The sequence below is a fragment of the Pleurodeles waltl genome, chromosome 9, assembly GCF_031143425.1.
Source record: "Pleurodeles waltl isolate 20211129_DDA chromosome 9, aPleWal1.hap1.20221129, whole genome shotgun sequence".
NCBI lineage: Eukaryota > Metazoa > Chordata > Amphibia > Caudata > Salamandridae > Pleurodeles > Pleurodeles waltl.
In genome coordinates, this window is record NC_090448.1 from 341,997,066 (window position 1) to 342,017,471 (window position 20,406).

The 20,406-nt window shown below is 46.4% G+C and overlaps 1 protein-coding gene across 1 annotated transcript in view; it reads left to right on the forward strand.

The window, feature by feature from the left end:
* Positions 1-469: 469 nt before the first annotated feature.
* The window catches only part of LOC138259284 (inositol-tetrakisphosphate 1-kinase-like), a 123,075-nt gene continuing 103,138 nt past the window's right edge, over positions 470-20,406 (forward strand). The window contains exon 1 of the mRNA XM_069206903.1: positions 470-1,104. Within this exon, the coding sequence (XP_069063004.1) occupies positions 953-1,104 (152 nt within the window). The 5' untranslated portion in view covers positions 470-952. The remainder of the gene's footprint in view (positions 1,105-20,406) is intronic.

Here is a 20,406-nt window from a genome sequence, read left to right on the forward strand (position 1 = left end):
CATGTGTCATTCGCAATTGAAATGGTAGTCATTACTGCTCAAGTATCACGGGAAACATCCTGGGCCTCGGTGGTAGCAGGCGATTGGTGTGTCTGTATAAGTGCAGAGGTGTGCCAACTTGAATGCAGAGTGAGTTGAATGCTTTTGAGAATCCATGGTGCAGCACATTCAAACCAGACTTGTTGTCATTGCCAATGCTTGTTTTGTTTTTGCCTACGTGTCCTAGCGCTGTCTCTCTGCTCTCAGTCCAGCCCCGTTGTCTTAGTTTTATGCTGTTGGGTGGTAAATGTGGTATAAGAATTATATCCTATGACTAGGCGGTTTTAGGGAAAAAAATACTAAAATAATAAACTCATGCACGTGTGGCACGCGGGAGAGGTTGTTGCACCCAGAAGAGAATCACAATCAAGGATCGATATTTATGGCTATCAGCTGAGCAGGGCTGGTCCTCTGTGCGCCTCCCCTTTCTTGTGCGGGACAGGAGCTCTCCGGGAGCCGAGCTCAGAGGGCGAGCCCTGCTGCCGGGGGAGGGACGGAGACCCCGGGAAGCCGGGACCCAAGCTGGGGCGGCTGAAGTAAACCCGGAGAGTGGGTACAGGGCTCCTGGAGGGAGGGGCGAGAACCGATGAAGGAGAGGGAGCCGCCAAGAGTTAGGTGAAAGAAACCCTGAGGAGAGAAAGCGAGTGCAGACGCCAGAGGGATCGAGATGAGTCAGGAGGTGTGGGACAGGGATTAGGGGTTCTCTGTCAGAGACCTAGGGTAGAGGGGCGGGGGCATGGAACTGAAAAAGTGTTAGTACAGAGGCGACGAGCGGGCAGGCCACACCATATACATATATACCTCCTCCCCAAACTCGCACACACACACACCTCCACAATAACGAGCGCCTTGAGTGAGTTCTTGGAGCTCTGGTAGTTAGTGTGCAGGGTATCGCTACACCCAGGCTCTCTGCATGTCCAGGGGGCCAGAGTCTCGGACACTCAGCTTTGGGGCCCCAGGATCATTCACGATGCCAACCTGCAGGCGGAGACGGCGAATCGGATACTGCTTGAACGAGAAGAAGAAACGGAAGCTGAACTTCCATCTATTCGAGGAGCTCTGCAGGTACCTGTAACCCCCCGAGTGTCACTTTACAGACTGTCCCTGCACGGGCGGCCACTGCACACACTGGAGCAGAGACTGCCGATAGCCGCTCTTCCCCTACCGGCATACATTTTAATCTCACTGTACACACTGCCCTTTAGAGACTGTCACCCTACTGACTGCCCGGCACACACTGTGACATTAGAGACAGACTATAAACACTGTACATGTCATGTCACGAGATGCACTATACAGGTTATCATTGTATAGTCACTGTACACACTGCCCCTGTAGAGACTGACACTCTACTGACTGCCACGGCACACACTTTGAAATTAGAGAGTGCCTGTAAACACTGTACATGTCATGTCACAGGATGCTCTATACAGGGTATCGTTCTATAGTCACTGTACACACTGCCCCTGTAGAGACTGTCACCCTACTGACTGCCACGGCACACACTCTGACATTAGGGACAGAGTATAAACACTGTACCTCTACTGACAGTCATGTCACAGGATGCACTATACAGGGTATCATTTTATACTCACTGTACACACTGCCCCTGTGGAGACTGCCACTCTACTGACTGCCGCGGCACACAATGTGACATTAGAGACAGACTATAAACACTGTACATGTCATGTCACGAGATGCACTATACAGGGTTTCGTTCTATAGTCACTACACAAAAAGCCTCTGTAGCGACCGTCACTCTGACTGCCATGGCACACACAGACATTAGAGACTGCCTATAAACAGTATAATTGTACTGACTGTCATGTCATAGGGTGCACTATACATCATTATATAGTCACTCCACTGAATGTACCTAAACACACTGTCATTCTACGGACTGCCTCGGAACAGACAGTGACATCAGAGGCTGTCTAACAGCAGTGTGCTTGTTCTGTCATGCCGCAGGCTGTCACTACAGCAGATATCACCATTTTAATAGAATGTGACTGCACAGGAGGTCTCTTCAGCGACTTCCGCCACATACACTCTCATTGTAGAGACTTCCAGTACACGCTGTGACTGTCATGTCACAGGCTGTCATGTTGTAAACTGTAAGTGCACAGAATGCCGCTTTGGAGGCTGTCCCTCTAACGCTGGCACTGCTTACACTGTCACGGTAGAGATTGTAAGTACGTTTTCCGGGTGTATTGGCTGTTGTCTGACATCCGAGCCTGCCCCACACGCTGCCATTCCATAGACTGACATCCAGCACGTTGACTGCACTGGCTGTCATGCCACTCACTGTCACTACACAGGCTGCCGTCTGTGCCAAGGCACCTTCAGGCTGTCACTGTGCGGACGGTAGGGCCGCCTCTTTAAACACCGTTCCTGCACTCAGCACATGCTGTCTCCGAACAATAAACGCACAGTCTCTACACTACACCCACAACGCGTTGTGAACACAGAACAGCCAGGAGCGACAGTGATGGACTCCACGCGCTGTAGTTCACACGTGTCAGTAAACTGTAAACTTCGTACTTGTACAGCGCAGTACTCACCCTTAGGGTCTCAAGGCGCTGTACGCATACCGCTGTGGAACCCCTCCTGGCTTTTCCCTGTGAGGTGCCCACTCCTGGAGAACCTCCAAGGTGAAGCCAGGCATCCCAGCGCTGTTGGGGCCGTTGTGGAGATTAAGCAAGCTATTGCCCAGAGTTACAGAGTGGGACCCATGAATTAGATGAGGCACCAATGCGAGAATTATTAGCTCTGAGGAAATCGAGTCCAAGACCCACCGAGGCAGGAATTGAACCCTGGTCCCGGGCCAGATTTCTGCATCAGGGTCTGCCGCTCTAACCATTGAGCCACACTTCTCCACAGTCACGCGCGCACGCAGGGTCAGTACAGTGACTGTTGTGCTTAATTTGTAAAATAATAAGTGCTGGACTCGAATTTTTGCCCAGAACTCCGCGGCTGGCACCATTGAATATCGGAGTGCCCAATACCAAGACTCGGTAATACCCCCAGGTCCCCAACAATGATTTCAGGTGGGCCCCACCTGCACCCAGCAGCTCGGTTAAAGCACTGCGGGATTGTGTCCTGTACAGTCTGCTCCGAGCTGGACCGTTGCCGTATTTCGGGCTGTGTTTGACTGTCCTGGTTTCCACATAGAATGTGAGGGCACAGGCGGCTGTCACTGTACGGGGTGGCTCTCTTTAGAATAGGGCTGTATCTCGCAAGAGCTGTGTGTTCACGTTGACTGTCTCTATACTAAGGCTGTCCGTGGAAATAGTCGATGCCGTGCACACACCGCCGGTGTACTTGGAAGCGAGTGTCTGAGCACAGCATCCCGGGTCTGAGAGCACAGACTGTCTCTGAGAAGATCTCAACAGACTGCCTAGGACCACGACCTGCCTTCAAACTGAAAGTTCATCTGAGCGGCCTATTTGGACAGACCATGGCCGCCTTTAGCACTGGTGGCGCCCTGTGCAACAGTCTTTTTTTGGCGCCCCTCCCACCCCATGACCATCTCCTTGGATTCACTCACTACCACTCATACACGTGCTCCTCATCTCTCAGGAAGCCCCTTTTCACATACATTTATTTGTTTTAAAGCTCTCCTAAAGGCTGGCTTTACGTATTCACTCAGCTATCCACACAAAATATAGTTCTGTTCTTTGCAACAGGCATGTTAAACCTCTGCGCTACTTTAGGGCGAGTCAAAGCTGCCGCTAGACAAAACTTCCATCCCTTTCCCTAGCTTGAATATAAAATCCCAAGCGGTATCCTGACATTTTAATTGTTTGTGGAAAACTGGAGGCACAAGGAACTTTTTAGCAGGTGCTTTTAAATGGCAAGTTTCATAAGTCAGCTCTAAACACAGCGCCCCCCTGAGGTCAGCGCCCCCCACTTCAGGTCAACACCCGGTGCGGCCGCACCACTCGCAACGGGACAGACTGTTCTGATCCGAGACTGTCTCTGAAGAGAGAGTGCAACTAAGCAGGCACCATCTATGCAGAGCCTTCTGGATGCAGACTGTCTTGAACCAAAGTGGGTCTTTGAGCAAAAAGTGCCCTCAATCAAGGAAATCTGTGAGGAGAGGGTGTCTTTGGGCAGGGCTGAAATTACTATTGGTGCATCAAGTGCAGTGGCACCAGGACCCCAGGACTCGTGGGGCCCATTGAACCCCGTTTTTTTCATGTAATTTATAACTCAAATATCATACATGGGTTCCACTTCTTTCCTTACATTGGGGCGTGTGACACCCTGTCTACACTTCTGGGTGGGCCCAGTGCATGTGAGCAGTTCCATGGAGAGGGGAGATCAATTTGCCCTGTAGGGTCTCTTTACTCACATGCACCAGACAATCATAGAACCGTTACCCAAGCCCTCATCACCAGCAAGCTGGACTATGGCAATGCTGGAATCAACATCCATCTGACCAGAAGACTCCAGACCATATAAAACTCTTCTTCAGCCTACCCCTCATCCTCCCACCGCACACTCATCACCACGCACCTCAAAGAGTGGAGATTATCTACTCGCTCCCAAACGACTCACACAGTATTGGCATCACGTAACTCAATCCAGTAAACTTTCACACACCTACCTGACACCTTTGAGCAGCTGGACTCAAGCTCCCATAGATTCAGAATAAGATCTTGCAGTCGTGCCATCTCCCCCTGTACGCCTAAAGTCTGGAACGATCTGCACCAGCACATAAGAGCCTCCTCCATAGTTCTTGAATTTAGCAAGAAACAGCCCCAACCTTAGCCCCAACTCAGGCTCAGCCCATACGGCTCCTGCTTCAGCGCCAGGATACTCTACCGGGTGAGTTGTGTGGTATACAAAAGCACCACACAACTCACAACACAACATGCATAATGCCCAATGGAAAAGAGCCTTGAATGAAATACCTCACCGCACGTCAAAATCACTAACTAAGCAACTTATATATTCATTTTGATTAGCACCATCTGTAGTGCTTTCCTCTTAGCTAGTTTCTAAGCACTAACATAACACACCAGAAATGCACTTCAAAGAAGACTTTTATTGTTGTTAATTCTTCCCCAACCACAATTTTTATGAATGACGAATTAGTAGCTTTCAAGCCCGCGTTAATCAAACAAAATATATCAGTTTGCAATATACACAGCAGGTTATATTTATAAGATATTGAATGCAAAGCAAAACAAATACTTCACCGTGTGGGAACTATTTACAGCTTCATCTTTCTAAGGTCTGCAAGCTGATGACCCCCTGTCAGCCGTGAGAAAGAGATTCATCTACCCACACGGGATTGCTGGCAGCTGGCGCCAAGCTCCAGCACGAGGTCCGGCAGATTCGAATCTGAATCTCTGCAGCCTGTGTCATTCGTTACAAAGGTGTGCCCCCTCCTCTCAGACCTGGGAAACTGAGCAAGCCTTTTGGAGACTGGCCAGGTCTCCAAGACTACTCCTGTTCCCAAGCTCAAGCGAAGAAAACAACACCCATGTACTCTCTCTTATCATGTCTAGTCTACTGTGAGAAAAACATCTTGGTTCTCTGGTGCAAAAACACAGCTTGGAAAAATACAGCTTGGATTCTCAACTGCAAGATCTAACTCCACGTTAAAGGCAATAGGCAGCTAACCTAGATATCAAATGCAATGTCATGTTAAAGGCAATAGGCAGCTAACCTAAATATCAAATGCAATGTCTAGTGTCATGTCAAAGCCAATAGGCAGCTGAGCTGAATACAAAATGCAATGTATAATATCATGTCAAAGCCCATAGGCAGCTGAGCTGAATATAAAATGTAATATATGATATCATGTCAAAGCCAATAGGCAGCGGAGCTGAATACAAAATGTAATGTATAATATCATGTCAAAGCCAATAGGCAGTTAAGCTGAATACAAAATGCAATATATAATATCATGTCAAAGCCCATAGGCAGAATATCTAATAGCATGTCAAAGTCAATAGGCAGCTAAATTGAATACATCATGTCAAAGCCAATAGGAATGCAATGTCAAAGCCAATAGGCGGCTAGACTGGATACAGCATGTCAAAGCCAATAGGCAGAATACAGAATGTAATGGCTAATGCAATGTCAAAGCCCATAGGCGGCTCAACTGAATACAGAAAGTAATGGCTAATGCCATGTCAAAGCCAATAGGCAGAATACAGAATGTAATGACTAATGCAATGTCAAAGCCCATAGGCGGCTAAACTGAACAAAACATACCATGTGCTACTGGTGAACATTGAGCAACTAATATGCGCAGTGGTGAAACACAAAGTCATTGGTCAAAACAAACTCCATCAAATGGCAGTACACCATCCATGCTATAACGTGCATATTTTGATAATTAAACGATATGAAAGAACATAAAAGATTTATGCCCAGATTTTATTTTATTGGTGCCGTAAAGAGACCATCAGGCTGTTTGAATAGTGTAAAAAAAAATAAACTTGATATTATTCTAAATTGAAATGCGAAAAGAACATTTAAGGTATTTTACTAAGGTAGCTCAAAAGCTTATTTTCCACATATTGGAGTTGACCTTGTGAATGAGTAAATTTCAACTGACCTTGGGTTACAACTTACCTGTAAATTATAGTAATTTTATTGTAAGGCACTCAGATACCTTCGGATTATGTTCGCAATTTATAAAACTCTAAATAAATAAACAAATCAAAATGAAATCATGTGCTTGCTTGGTGGATTTAAAAGGGCAATTTTTCAATACGTAAAGTAAATGCTCTGCCTTGAATATTAAAATAAGTCAATCAGAAAAAATGTGGCTATGCTGAGTGTTTGCACAGCATAGTTAAGTGAGGCGAAAATGAGTTGCTTAGAATAGTCAGATTATCACAAACTCCGGGTATATCATGGTCCACATTTATCACTCGGACATTTGAACATATGCCTTTACGTTTACAGCAGCATCCTTGTAATGCATTGGCAAGGGCTGCTGTTGCCTCAGTGGCTGTTCAAAGCTACTAATTTCCTACCCACTTGGCTTAGGCATGGCGTACCCTGTCCATGATTTCAACATTTTTTAAGATTATCAGATAGTGCTGTCTTTGAGTTGTTTCACATTTGGAATGGTGGCATCCTTAACCTTGAAGAAGTCCTGTGGACGAAACATGGGTCAGCTGCTTCTATGGAGAAAGCCTTTTAGGAACAGGAAACTGGGATGAATAAACAGATAAATTTGAGCAACTTGATCCTGTGACTATGTGTACTTATCAAGGATTTTATGGAAACACTTTATAGTATGTACTTCAGTACCTACTCTATAATATAATATGTGAATGCTAAAGGTATGAGAAAGGAGAGATGGCTTTTAATTAAAGCCTTATATGTCTCCGACACCCCAACTCCATCCCTTTAGAAATACTCATCACGCTTCTGACTTGTCCTTCTGCAAACGGACATCTGGAAGTACATGAACCTCGTGTACATTCATGCAGTAAACAATGCAGAAAGTCCTGGCCCAACCCATGGCTACTTATCATATATTATTCTTGGCGTCCAAGCCCCACAGGCCCTTGTAACCTGATGTCTAGGTTCACTGTCTTGGCCCAGAAGGACCTTGACACAACACAGCAATCAAAACAATCACCTGGATGTTAACCATTGACGCCTTTTATGGATCCTTGCGATCGTTTTAGCCAATCAGAATGCTTATAATGCTGGCATTAATGATTGCTGTTTCGCTGCATGTTATCTGTGTGCAGTGACAGGTACACAAGCTGCACAGAGACAGTGGATGTGTGTATTTGAGCGTGGTAGATGAGATTTGGGTGGCAGGTTCCAGTAGCCTTATTGCCCTCCAGCTGTCAGGCACTAACAGGGATCAATTGTTCTTCCCAGAAACATTAACAGTGTAATTAGGCTCACTATTGCACATTGGTAACATTTCTTTACCCGGTTCAGGTTATTTATTTGTATTCCGAGACTTGTGCTTATTTTGTAAAGTGTTCAATAGGACTACGAAGCCCATAAATTAAAGGTAGCCCGGGCTGAATAAATTACTCACGGGTGGAATGGATACCTCTGATCCTAATCCGTGCTAAGGGTTCATTGAAGGGTTGTCTCTGAACGAACTGGAGAAATATTTGTTATGTCATAGTCTAGAGTTTTATGTAGTGCCACGCGCACCCCACCGTGCTCCAGTAAGCACTAGACATTCCCAGAAGAACAGTGCATCTTTTGTTAGTTATGATGAGTACACGGCAGATTTCCTTGCTGTTCAAGAGACATCTTTAACCAGTGTGGGACCTAAGCAGAGGTTCCCTCTGAACCAAGAGGCTCTCGAGACAGACTCCACAACAGTTTTGTGGCCCCCAAGTTCGCGGGTTCAGTGTGCGAGTAGGTGGTCAGGTCTACGTTTTTTCTTTGTAGCCTGGTTCTTAAATAATAATGGAATAAACAAATCTACGAGTCCCGGAAGCTCGAGGGCTCTGAGTTCTTGGATCAGACTGTCTCTGAAGGGACAGCGCCACTCTAAACACCGACTTGTGGCTGCCAGGTGGTCCCATGTGTGACACCTTCAGCCAGCCCTGGCTTCTTAACTAACAACACTTTTCACTGTAAGCTATGTTTCTGCTCACAGGCTGGCTCTAAAGACTCCTTTGAGCACACTGACTGAAGACAGAGAGGCATATTTACTGAGGTTTTCCACAACAAAAAGTATCACCTATTTATTCTGCATTATAAAGGCCCCTGTGCAAACCACGCAAAACCTTAGTAAATACACCCGCTGTAGCGGTCTCCGAGCAGAGCGTTGTGTACAGACTGTTTCGTGTAGACTGTACCAAAAAACACAACCCTCTCCCGCGTGAGCCGGTGAGGTCATGTGTAACTGCGGACCAAGAGCTCAGTCTCTCACAAATCCTTTATTTACGTAGCAGCTGAGGTTCAGACCTAGTTCACGTTTTTAACTCTAAGTTTACAGTTTCTTTTGTGTATTTAACCGGTGACTGATTACATAAATACAGTCTTTTCCTTCTTCCCTTACTACCTGGCGCTTAGGACTGTTGAATTATGCGGCTTGGACACGAGTGAGTTGTTTTGTGAACAGAAGATGAAAGGCTCGGACGCTTCCAGGATGCGCGACCGTTTCATGTCAATTAAAAGACCAAAAATAAGTCCCATTAGAAGAAGGTGTGAGAGCCTGATGAAGCCGTCTACAAGTACTACTGACTGAGCACAGAGGCGCCTAGCCCGAGTTTGAGGAACTTTAGGGTAGTGTATATGACAGCAAAGTAAAGCACTTAAGTGGCGACACCTGATGAGGCGTGCGATGTCGCGTGGGCTTTGGCGACTTTCCATTCAAAGAACACTGGAAAACAGTGCTGGGCGCTAGCTCAGTTTGTGATGAAAACTTTACTACTGGTCAACAGTTTAAGGATTCGCAAGAGGCAGTTCTAGATGTCTTACCAGATTCATGTTTTCCTAAAAAATTATATTGTAAAAATACATACATACATACATACATTCAGGGGCTTGCGGATAGCACTCGTCATCCATTTGGTCTGTTGATTGTCATTCATATTTTGCTTCTGCCCACCACAGTAGGTGCAGTGGTTGAGCCAACTTGATACATTATTTCAGTTCATTATGAGTGACTGTATTGTTATGTGTTCCCCTCTTAAAAAATTAGTCCACTTCTGTCCGGTGGGGAAATACCTGCTTCCACTTATTTTTGTAATATTTATATTTACAATGACCTATATTTTTTGCAAGCTTGTGCACAACTTTTAGAAAGTCTTTTTCCTTTTTTTAATGTTTAAGTTTTGAAGCCTATTAGAGGTGTTTGCAAGTAAATAAAAGACTCACCAAGGCCAAACTTGGTGACTTTTCCAATGCTTGCTTTTATCCTGCCGTCTGGAGCCACATCTCAGAAGGCCAACTTGAAACAGCAGTAAGAGGATGAATTGGGGCAGGAAATAAGTGACGGTGATAGCAATAAAACCATTAAAGTCTGTTGTCCAAACAAGTTCCTTTTGGAGGAATGACCTTGGTAATCGGAAGGCACATACAAACAAGAAACCCTGCGCCACTTTAAGATTAAGTAATCCATTCCTCGCGCCTGCAAATCCTCCTTCTGGAATAGTAAAATGACCGTCAGTTCATTTAAGTGAAAACGTTGTTTATTGGTGTCCCATACATATTGCACATCATATAGGCATCTTCCAAGTGGGTCAAAGCCATGGTGAGTTGCCCCTGAATCTCCCACATCTCACAGATATTCATTGGCCTTGGGCTGAAGAGTGGTAGTGGGTGGGGAGGAATGGGGGGAGGGGAGCAGACTCTGTGCTGTGGGGACTTCAGGAGCTTATGCTATGCACCTGGGTCAAAGTCCAAATTTCTCAAAGTCATGACGTTTCCAGTGACTGCCATCGGGATGTAGACCTGCCTAGTATCTGGTGTGATCCTAATGCAAAATAGATGAATTCCAGAAAGTTCATAGAGCTGGGAACTAGTGAGTCATTTTGTTTTCAATGCTGTGACATTAAAGAGCCAGTTGAGAAGTATTTTGAGATGCAACATTTTAGCCTGCTGGCTATGTGTATGGATGACCAGGTTTGATGCCACACATCCATTCAACCAATCAACCATTCAACTAATAAATTACTCTTCCTGAAGTCTAGTTTGTCAACTTCATTCTTCAAAAAGAGTTTTTGGCACATCTACAACATTTTCAACTCAACCCCCCCTCTCCCATTATTATACATTTAGGATATCTAACAACTCTCTCCTGGAACTGCTCCTGTTTCTCCTCTGTGCCATCTTCATTAGTGACCTAAATTCCCCATATTGGGCTCAGGGGCCATTTAATTGGCAACAGGTAAACACATTTCCTTCTACCCTTCCTTCAAGCTTCTTTTGCAAAATAAAATCTCTGACTGCCTCTCTACTATCTGACATTCTTATGGTCTCCAATTTGCAATACCAAATTCCTCTTAAAACACAAATGATCACCTTTCCACCTTTGTTAACTATTACCTTACTGTAGGAAACTGACACTTGTTGCAGTTACCCCCACCACCCCCACTTTTTGCCCGATATTGATGCTGACTTGACTGAGAGTGTCCTGGGATCATGCTACCCAGGCCCCAGCACCAGTGTTCTTTCCTTAAAAATGTACCATTGTTTCCACAGTTGGCACACCTCTGCACATAGATAAGTCCCTTGTAAAACGTTCCAGTAGTACCAAAGGCCCTGTGACCAGGGAGTGTCCCTAGGAGATGCAGCATGTGTTATGCCAACCTAAGGGACCCCTCACCAAACACAAACACACTGCCATTGCAGATTGTGTGTGTTGGTGGGGGGGGGGGGGGAGGAATGCAAAGTCCACATGGCATCCCCCTCAGGGTGCCATGCTCACAAAACACTGCCAGGGGCATAGGTAAGTCACCCCTCTAGCAGACCTTACAGCCCTAAGGGAGGGTGCACTATGCCACAGGTGAGGCATAGCTGCATGAGCAATATGCCCCTACAGTCTCTAAGTCCATTCTTAGACATTTTAAGTGCTGTGTGGCCATATTAAGTATATGGTCTGGGAGTTTAATATTTCAAACCCCAAAGCCCCATAATGGCTTCACTGAATACTGGAAAGTTTGGTATCAAACATCTCAGTACAATAAACCTCACTGATGCCAGTGTGGGATTTATTAAAAAATGCACACAGAGGGCATCTCTAATGCCCCCTGTATTTTACCCAATGTAGGACTGACTGATCTGAGCCAGCCTGCCACTAGCAGACACGTTTCTGACCCCCTGGGGTGAGGGACATTGTGCACTCTGAGACCAGAAACAAAGCCTGCTCTGGGTGGAGGTGCTTCACACCTCCCCCCCTGCAGGAACTGTAACACCTGGCAGTGAGCCTCAAAGGCTCAGGCCTCATGTTACAGTGCCACAGGGCACTCCAGCTAGTGGAGATGACCACCCCCGGACAAAGCTCCAGTTTTGGCGGGAAGTTCGTCGGTAAACTTAGGAAAAACAAGGAGGAGTGACCACTTCAGCTGGGACCACCCCTAAGGTGTCCAGAACTGAAGTGAACCCCCAACCACCTCCTGCAGAATCTTCCATCTTGGTTTGGAGGACAGGGACCAATAGAGATAGGAATGTGCCCTCCTCCCGAAAGGGAGTGGACACAAGGAGGGTGTAGCCACCCTCATGGACAGTTACCATTGGCTACTGCCCTCTGACCCCTGTAATGCCCCTAAATCTTGTATTTAAGAGCTTACCTGAACTCAGATCACCAGATTCCTGGCGACTTACAAGAAGAAGAAGGACTGCTTAGCTGAAACCCCCAGCAGAGAAGAAGGAAGACAACCAACTGCTTTGGTCCCAGCCCTACCGGCCTGCCTCCTGCTTCAAAGAACCTGCCTGCTTCAAAGAACCTTCCAAAGAACAGCGACACATCCAGCGGGACCAGCGACCTCTGCCCAGCTCCAAAGGACTGCCCTGCACCCAAAAGGACCACGAACTCCTGAGGACAGCAGCCCTGTCTAAGAAAAACCAACAACTTAGAACTCCCATCTCACTCTGATGCGTGAGTCCTGACCATTCTGCACCTGATGCCCATGGCCCGTGTCCAGATGGTCCACCCAGCTAGAGAGGGTCCCCAGGCGATTGCGAGCCAGTGCCCACCCTGGGTTGACCTTTCCACAATGACGCCTGTAGAAGGAATCCCAAGGAGCACCCCTAAACGCAAAAGTCCGTACAAAGCTATCTGACGCCTGAAGACGCACTACACCCGCAGCCCCCAGGCCTTGGAGAAACCGACAATTGGTACATCTGTTCAGCAGGCAGTCCTCCTCCCTGTCTGACTCGTGGGCTGCCCGAGACACCCCCTGGACCTCGCCTACAGCTTTTGAGTTCCCTCCTGGGTCTCCTCTTTGACTAGCATTGGAAACCCAACGTCCTGTTGCACCCTGCACCCGGCCGCCCCTGTGCCGCTGAGGGTGTCTGTTTGGTGCCTACTTGTGGCCCCTCCTGCACTCTTTCAATCCCTATTGGTCTGCCCTCCGAGCCACAGGTACTTTCCTGCAGGCAGGCCTGTTTTGAGTACCCCCTGTCTCCATAGGAGCCCATGTTAAAATTGCTCAACTTTGACCTCTGCACCAGGCCGGCCCTTTGTTGCTGGCAGTGGGCGTTTGGGGTTAACTGGAACCCCAGCCAGTGGACTTCCTAAAACCCAGAGACTGGGACTGTAAGTGTTGTACTTACCTGTAAACCAAGCTAACATTTCTTCCCCCCCAGGAACTGTTTCTGAAAATTGCAGTATCCATTTTTAAAACAGACTATTGCCAATATTTCAAAAACTGTATTACTTACTTATTTCAAATAAAGTACTGTTGATACCTGTGTGAAATATGAAACTTTTACAGTACTTACCTGCAACTTGAATCTTCTGGTTCTAAAAATAAATTAAGAAAATATATTTTTGCTATATGAAAACCATTAGTCTGGAGTTAAGTCACTGAGTGTGTGCTTCTTCTATTGTCTGTGTGTGTGTACAACACATGCTTTACATCTTACCTATGATAAACCTAACTGTTCGACCACAATACTACAAAAGAGAGCATTAGTATTATCTACTTTAGCCTCTCTTAAGCCTCTGGGGACCCCCTGGACTCTGTGCACACTATATCTCATTTTGATATAGTATATACAGAGCCAGCTTCCTACACTTACCAATTCCTCTGCTAGAACCTAGGTCTGTTTAATCCCAGTAAAGAGAACGTTGCACTCCTATTATCTTACTAGTGAGACTGCTGCAGCATGAGTTAACTCCCTTTTACAAAATGATTATGGTTACAATGCTCATGCAAATTGCCCAATCAGTCACCTATTGTGGTCTGCTAGCAGTAGGCTTGCTGGCTACCTTCTAGCCACATGGTCCCATACCCCTTATTGCTATTTTTAAAGCATTTCATAGAGTAGCTCCTTCTTACTTGTCCAAACACCCTGGTAGCCCCTTACTGTGCCACAGCCCAAGACTTCGAGCTTACCAGTGTGCACAGGCTATTGTTTTTTAAAGCAGTGAATGCTTTTTGGTTTTCTTCCTTCGTCATGAAGTTAAGTACGGTATTTATACTTTTTGACAGCATTTTTCTAGCTTGTGACATGTCACCTCCTAGCTCACTCCATACCTTCAGACAGCTTTCCTCGCCTAACTCTAGTCCAAGCATCCGAGGCCCACTCAAGTTTCAGATCTTTTCAGTTGTTTCTTCAACACCTGTAGAAACCCTTTCCTCTGTAATTACTAGCTACCTCCTAACACACGAGTAAACTGCACCTCTCTCATTATCCCCCTGCTCCTCTCTCGCCACCCAGAACAAAAGAACAAATACAGTCTGCCTCAACAGTTAGGGGAATATATATATATATATATATAACTACATTATAGTTAGGAAATAGAATTTAAAAAAACATGGAAACTCACTTAAAAAAACAAAGGTTACATGTACGTTATAGTTAGGTTCTGAATTTGCTCATAAAAAAACCACAGAAATTAAGCTATTATAGTTAGAGTTATTTCAAATAACGGTTCAAATAACTGTTCCTTACTGCTACCGGGGTGGTGAGGTGTTGGTTCCTTACTGATAACAGTGGAGGTGAGGCGTTGGTTCCTTAAGGATGCAGGGGAGGTGATTTGACGTCAGTGGCGAGGCGTTGGTTCCTTACGACAAGGCAGTATCAATGATTCCAGCTGGTCAAGACACAAGGCATCAATTTCGTGGTATCGCAATCACACCACGGGGTCAGAGGTACTGCACGAAGTTGGAGCCGGGTGCCACGGACGTCGGGGACACAGTGCTCTGGACTCGCACTGTGGCAGGAATTTGGAGGTGCTGCAGCGGTGCCAGGCCTGCGGCGTTGGTCATGGTCATTGCACTAGGCGGGACCATGGCTGTGGTGCATGCAGTGGTGCGGAGTCGGACGGCAGGGCTGGTTCTGAAGTCGCTCTGGAGTCGATGTGCCTGATTTCTTCTTGGTTGCACCAGACGTCACTCCCAAGGGCCCAAGAACTGGATTTGGCACTACTTGGCAAGTCAGGACTCAGGAAGAAAGCACAGGTGCTGGCAGATTAATTCTTTGATGTCCCTGAGACTTCTTAAAAGGAGGCAAGCTCAGTCCAAGCCGTTTGAGAACCTTTAGAAGCAGGATGTAGAAAGCAAAGTCTAGTCCTTTTACTTCCAGGACAGAAGCAGCTGTCTAGCTCAGCAAAGCAACAGGCAGAGTTGCAGTGTCTCCGGTAGCATTAAGCTCTTCTTCCTGGCAGAATGTCCTCAGTCCAGAAGGATTCTAACTGTGGTGTCAGAGGTCCAGTATTTATACTCATTTCTGTCTTTGAAGTAGGAAAACTTCAACGAAAAATCTTTGTAGTGCACAAGACCCTGCTTTTCCCTGCCCTGGCCCCAGACACACTCCAGGGGGCTGGAGACTGCTTTGAGTGAGGACAGGTACAGCCCTATTCAGGTGCAAGTGTCAGATTCTCCCACCACTCTAGCTCAGGAAGACCCATTAGGAAATGCAGGGCACACCTCAGCAGCCTTTGTGTGACTGTCTAAAATGAATTCACAAACAGGCCTTGCAAAAGTGAAAAACGAATTTAGAAGTATTTCACTATCCGGTCATGTGAAACACACAAGTACATGTCCTATCTTTTAAATACACTGCACCCTGCCCATGGGGCTGCCTAGGGCCTACTTTACAGGTGACTTAAGTGTGGTAGAAGTGAAGGTTTGGGCCTGACAAGTGGATGCACTTGCCAGGTCGACATGGCAGTTTAAAACTGCACACACAGACACTGCAATGGCAGGCCTGAAATGTGTTTACACGGCTACTCATGTGGGTGGCACAATCAGTGCTGGAGGCCCACTAGAAGCATTTGATTTACAGGCCTTGGACACGCACAGTGCATTTTACTAGGGACGTATTAGTAAATCAAATATGCCAATCATGGAGAAACCAATACCATTTACAAAGGGTGCACTTGCACTTTAGCACTGGTCAGCAATGGTAGAGTGCCTAGAGTCCTAAAGCCAGCAAAAACGAAATCCAGCACAGGATCAAAAACAGGAGGTCAGAAGCAAAATTACGGGGGAAACCACACCAAAAGCTGACAGGTCTAACATGCCCAGTAGTTATGCACATTATCACTTGATTGGTGATAGAAAAGTGGGCACAGGAATATCATGTTGCACTACTTCAAGTCCACAAGTCCTTTATGATACTGTTACAATGACTGGATGATGTTATCAGTTATGTCATCAATGATGTCATTTGAGATGCTACTAGTGAAGTCATCAATTATGTATTGTTTTAAGTCCTGAGTGACATAGTATGTGAAATCATGAGCAGTGTGTGACGGGGGCGCAAGTTATAATTAGTTCACTAAACAATAACTGGTGAATTTCAGTGTTTTTTTGTTTTATAAATGTTGGTTCTTATATCATTTCAGCACCTGACTATAATGTCACTTGAAGTTTTTTTTTGCTGTTAATTTTTATGACTTTTTTAACATAAGCTAAATATATTTGTTGCTCTAAACGTATGTTTCTCGTTGATGTCATCTGCTGCAAGAGTTTGCACGCCACTGAGTATTATTGTGCCATGAACCCATCTCTGGTTCAATATTGTTATTATGTATCGCCCTGATATTACGAACAGCTTTTCTGGCATGTAGGCTATCTTGGCTTAACAAACACAAGTACAATTGAAGTCATGTTTTGGCCTCATGGAATAATAGCCTGGTTTAGTTGAGGGAGATTTTAAAAAGGCAATATTTGAGAAGGTGAACAATTGTAGCAGAGAGCCCAGTTTGCTTACCTAAGATATGAAGTGGAATGCTAAATTGATAGTGGGTGCCTTTCTGTCTAGGTCGGTGGTGCTGTGATGCGGATGGACGCAGGTGAGGTGGCAACGACAGCCTACGTGTCGAGGGCTCTAAAGGAGCTATTGTGGCGAAAAAGCAGAGTTTATTTGCTGCGGACATGATGCATTTTAAGACCTTTTATAGGCAATGATATTATGGTTGCAGAACAACGAGTGGTACACACAGTGTCATCCAGGATGAAAATAATATACCGAGAGTATAAGGGATGCCTATGACTCAGTTTCACCCAACATAGGATTCGGTAGTGGTCTTGGTGGCCCAGAGTGAATGAGGCGATTGAGAGGGCAGTTAAGTATTGCCAAGCCTGTAGGAAGCGTTATAAGGTTCATGAGTGCGGACATCATCAATGTATCTGGTTAAGGTACCAGGACAGGACACTATTAACATAATAGGATCTATGCAGGGGGGAAGGAAGAACTGACAGGCTTGCTTTGATGATGGCAGTGGTGCAGTGCAGTGCTTGAAATGGAAAAATAGAAGTGCAGGTACTCTGTACCAGAGTACCTGCTTGTTTCTGAGAAGTGCTGGTACTCTCCAATTAACAGTATTATGTTTATCTTGAGAAGTGCAGGTACTCTCCCTCTCAAAAAAGTGCCAGTACTCAGTACCGGCCCATTTAAAGCACTGGTTGAAGGTGAAAACTGTAGCAACTCTTTGATCGGGACAGGCGATGTCTGAGGGGAAGGGGACGCCCTGTAACCTCACAGGATCTGGGCACAATAAGTATAGGGGGAAAGATCAGCTTGAGGTTTACTTCAGTACCTGTTTTACAGCAAGAGAAGGGCTTGGGCATTCGACAGCCCTTCCTGGGATTGAATTCCAAATATAAAATGTTTTTCCTTATTTGGACCGTTATAAAGTAAATAATTCTGTGCTCGGGCCTGATTTCACAATTCTAGCACCGACATACCCCACAGAATGTTCTACAACGTCCCAAATATTCACACAAGAACACCATTCACCTTAATTCCAGAGTGGGGTTTTTAGGTCTAAAATTTCTACTGGCGTGCCAATCAATCTTCAGGGGTGTATTTCAGTCAGTAAAGTTAGGGGAGTGTGAGATTTCCCAACAAAAGATATGGGGGGTCATTACAACCCTGGCGGACGGTGCTAAAGCGGCGGTAAGACCGCCAACAGGCTGGTGGTCTTTATTTTGGGATTATGACCATGGCGGTTACCGCCATGGTCATCCGCCGCTTCCCCGTTCCGCCCGCCAGGGCGAAGACGACCGCCGGGCTGGAGACCTGGGTCTCCAGCCCGGTGGCCGTGACAATACCGCCGGCGGTATCATGACCCGGCTTACCGCTGTGGATTTCCAGCGGTTTGAACCGCCATGAAATCCATGGCAGTAAGCACTATCAGTGCCAGGGAATTCCTTCCCTGGCACTGATAGGAGTCTCCCCCACCCCGACTCCCTCCCCTCCACCCCCCACCACCCCTGCCACCCCCCAAGGGTGGCAGGGCCCCCCTCCCCACCCCAACACCCAACTCACACAGACACGACACGCATGCAGGCACCACCAACACACATACACGCACACACACCGACATACATGCAAACATCCCCACACACAGGCAGGCACGAACACCCACATTCAAACATACACGCACACATCCATACAGACATACCCACAGACATACACGCACTCATTCCCAAACACGCAACACCCCCGCAAGCATACACGCACTCACACCCCCCCTCTACATACACACACGCACACCCCCATGCACCCACACAACACACAACACCCCCCCACCCCTCTCCCCTCACGGACGATCGACTTACCTGATCCGACGATCCTCCGGGAGGGGACGGGTGCCATGGGGGCTGCGCCGCCGACACCACACCGCCAACAGCACACCGCCACGCCGAATCACAGGACGTGATTCGGTGGGCGGTGTTCTGTTGGCATGGCGGTGAAGGTGGGGCAACCTCCACTACCCCGCCGGCCGTCAGTATGGCTGTTGGCGGCTCACCGTCATTAAACAGACGGTGAGCAGCCAACAGTCATAATACGCCAAGCGGCAAACCGACACTACTGGCGGTCTTCCGCACGGCGGTCCCTCGGCGGTCTTGTAAAAAGACCGCTGAGGTTGTAATGACCACCATGATGTACTCGACTCAAAGGAAGAAGAGGAGCTTTGGGGCAACTAGTGAGATTTGTAATGTGTGACATTTGAAGTGAGCAGGGTTAGGGCAATTATTTAAGCAGAATGCGGGGTGCAGGCCTAGTAGACGGCTAGGTGAGCAGCAGACCTACATTGGGATGTAAAAGAGGAAAGGGAGAGAGTGGGCTATGTGATCTTGGCTCAACAAACACCGTGATAGTAGAAAAAGGTAAAAACATCTAAGAGGATAAAACTACGTATTGAACTCAACATCCAGGGACAAACCGAAAAGTTTGTCACTTTCTGCTACACAAGGCTCTAGTGCGCTTTTTTGAATTGCTCAGCAGGGAACCAGCACACAGAAATCTTTCTTTCTGCTGTTTAGCAGAGAATATAGAAATGATATCGCAAATGTATACATATGAAGGAATAGACTTTTGCAATTTTATGCATCTAGTCCAGTGCTTAATTTGCAAATCAGTTGGTGCCAGGGCCCAAAGTTTTTCTCACAACCCTGCAGCCGGCGCAGTCCAAGGTCAGGATGCTGAGTACTTTGCCTGTGTATTCTTCATTCTACCTTATGAATATTTAATCCACCACCAGATATTAATTCCTGCTTTTACCCTTGGTCACAGGTTTTCCATCTTTCTCTTCCACCTTGTTTCTCCTTTGTGTGTTTTCCACTCTCTTGCTCTGGGGAAAAAAGTCAGAAAGAAAAAGAAGTGCTGGCCCCCAAAAATGAGTACCGGTAACTACCAGCACAAATTAAGCACTGATCTACTCATGGAAAAATCAAGCAATGCCCATCCTGAGGACTTGATGAGAGTCCAGCAATGTTGTAGTCTATTTCCTCAAAGGTCCTTTGAACCAATGGTGAGGATTGCAGTTTTTTTTGTTTTCTCCACATTATGGGCCTGATTACAACTTTGGAGAAAGGGTTAATCCGTCCCAAATGTGACGGATATACCACCAGCCGTATTAAGAGTTCCATAGGATATAATGGACTCGTAATACGGCTGGTGGTATATCCGTCACTTTTGGGACGAATTAACACGTTCCTCCAAAGTTGTAATCAGGCCCTATATCATTAGAAGTACAAGAAATGGACGTGTGTCTGTCCTGCAAGGGAAGCTTACTGTGGGTGACTAGGATGGAAGGCTACGGGCTCACGTTGCTGTCTGCTACTCCAGCATGTTTCTCTATATTGTCTTTAAGATTGTTCTTGATCGGACATCAGGACTACTTATGTTTGGAAAACATTATCTGAGACAATCGAAGTACCCTACAAAACATTTGGAACCTCATCAAGTTTCTAGGATGGTTCCTGGAAACTACCAAAGTGGAACCGAAAT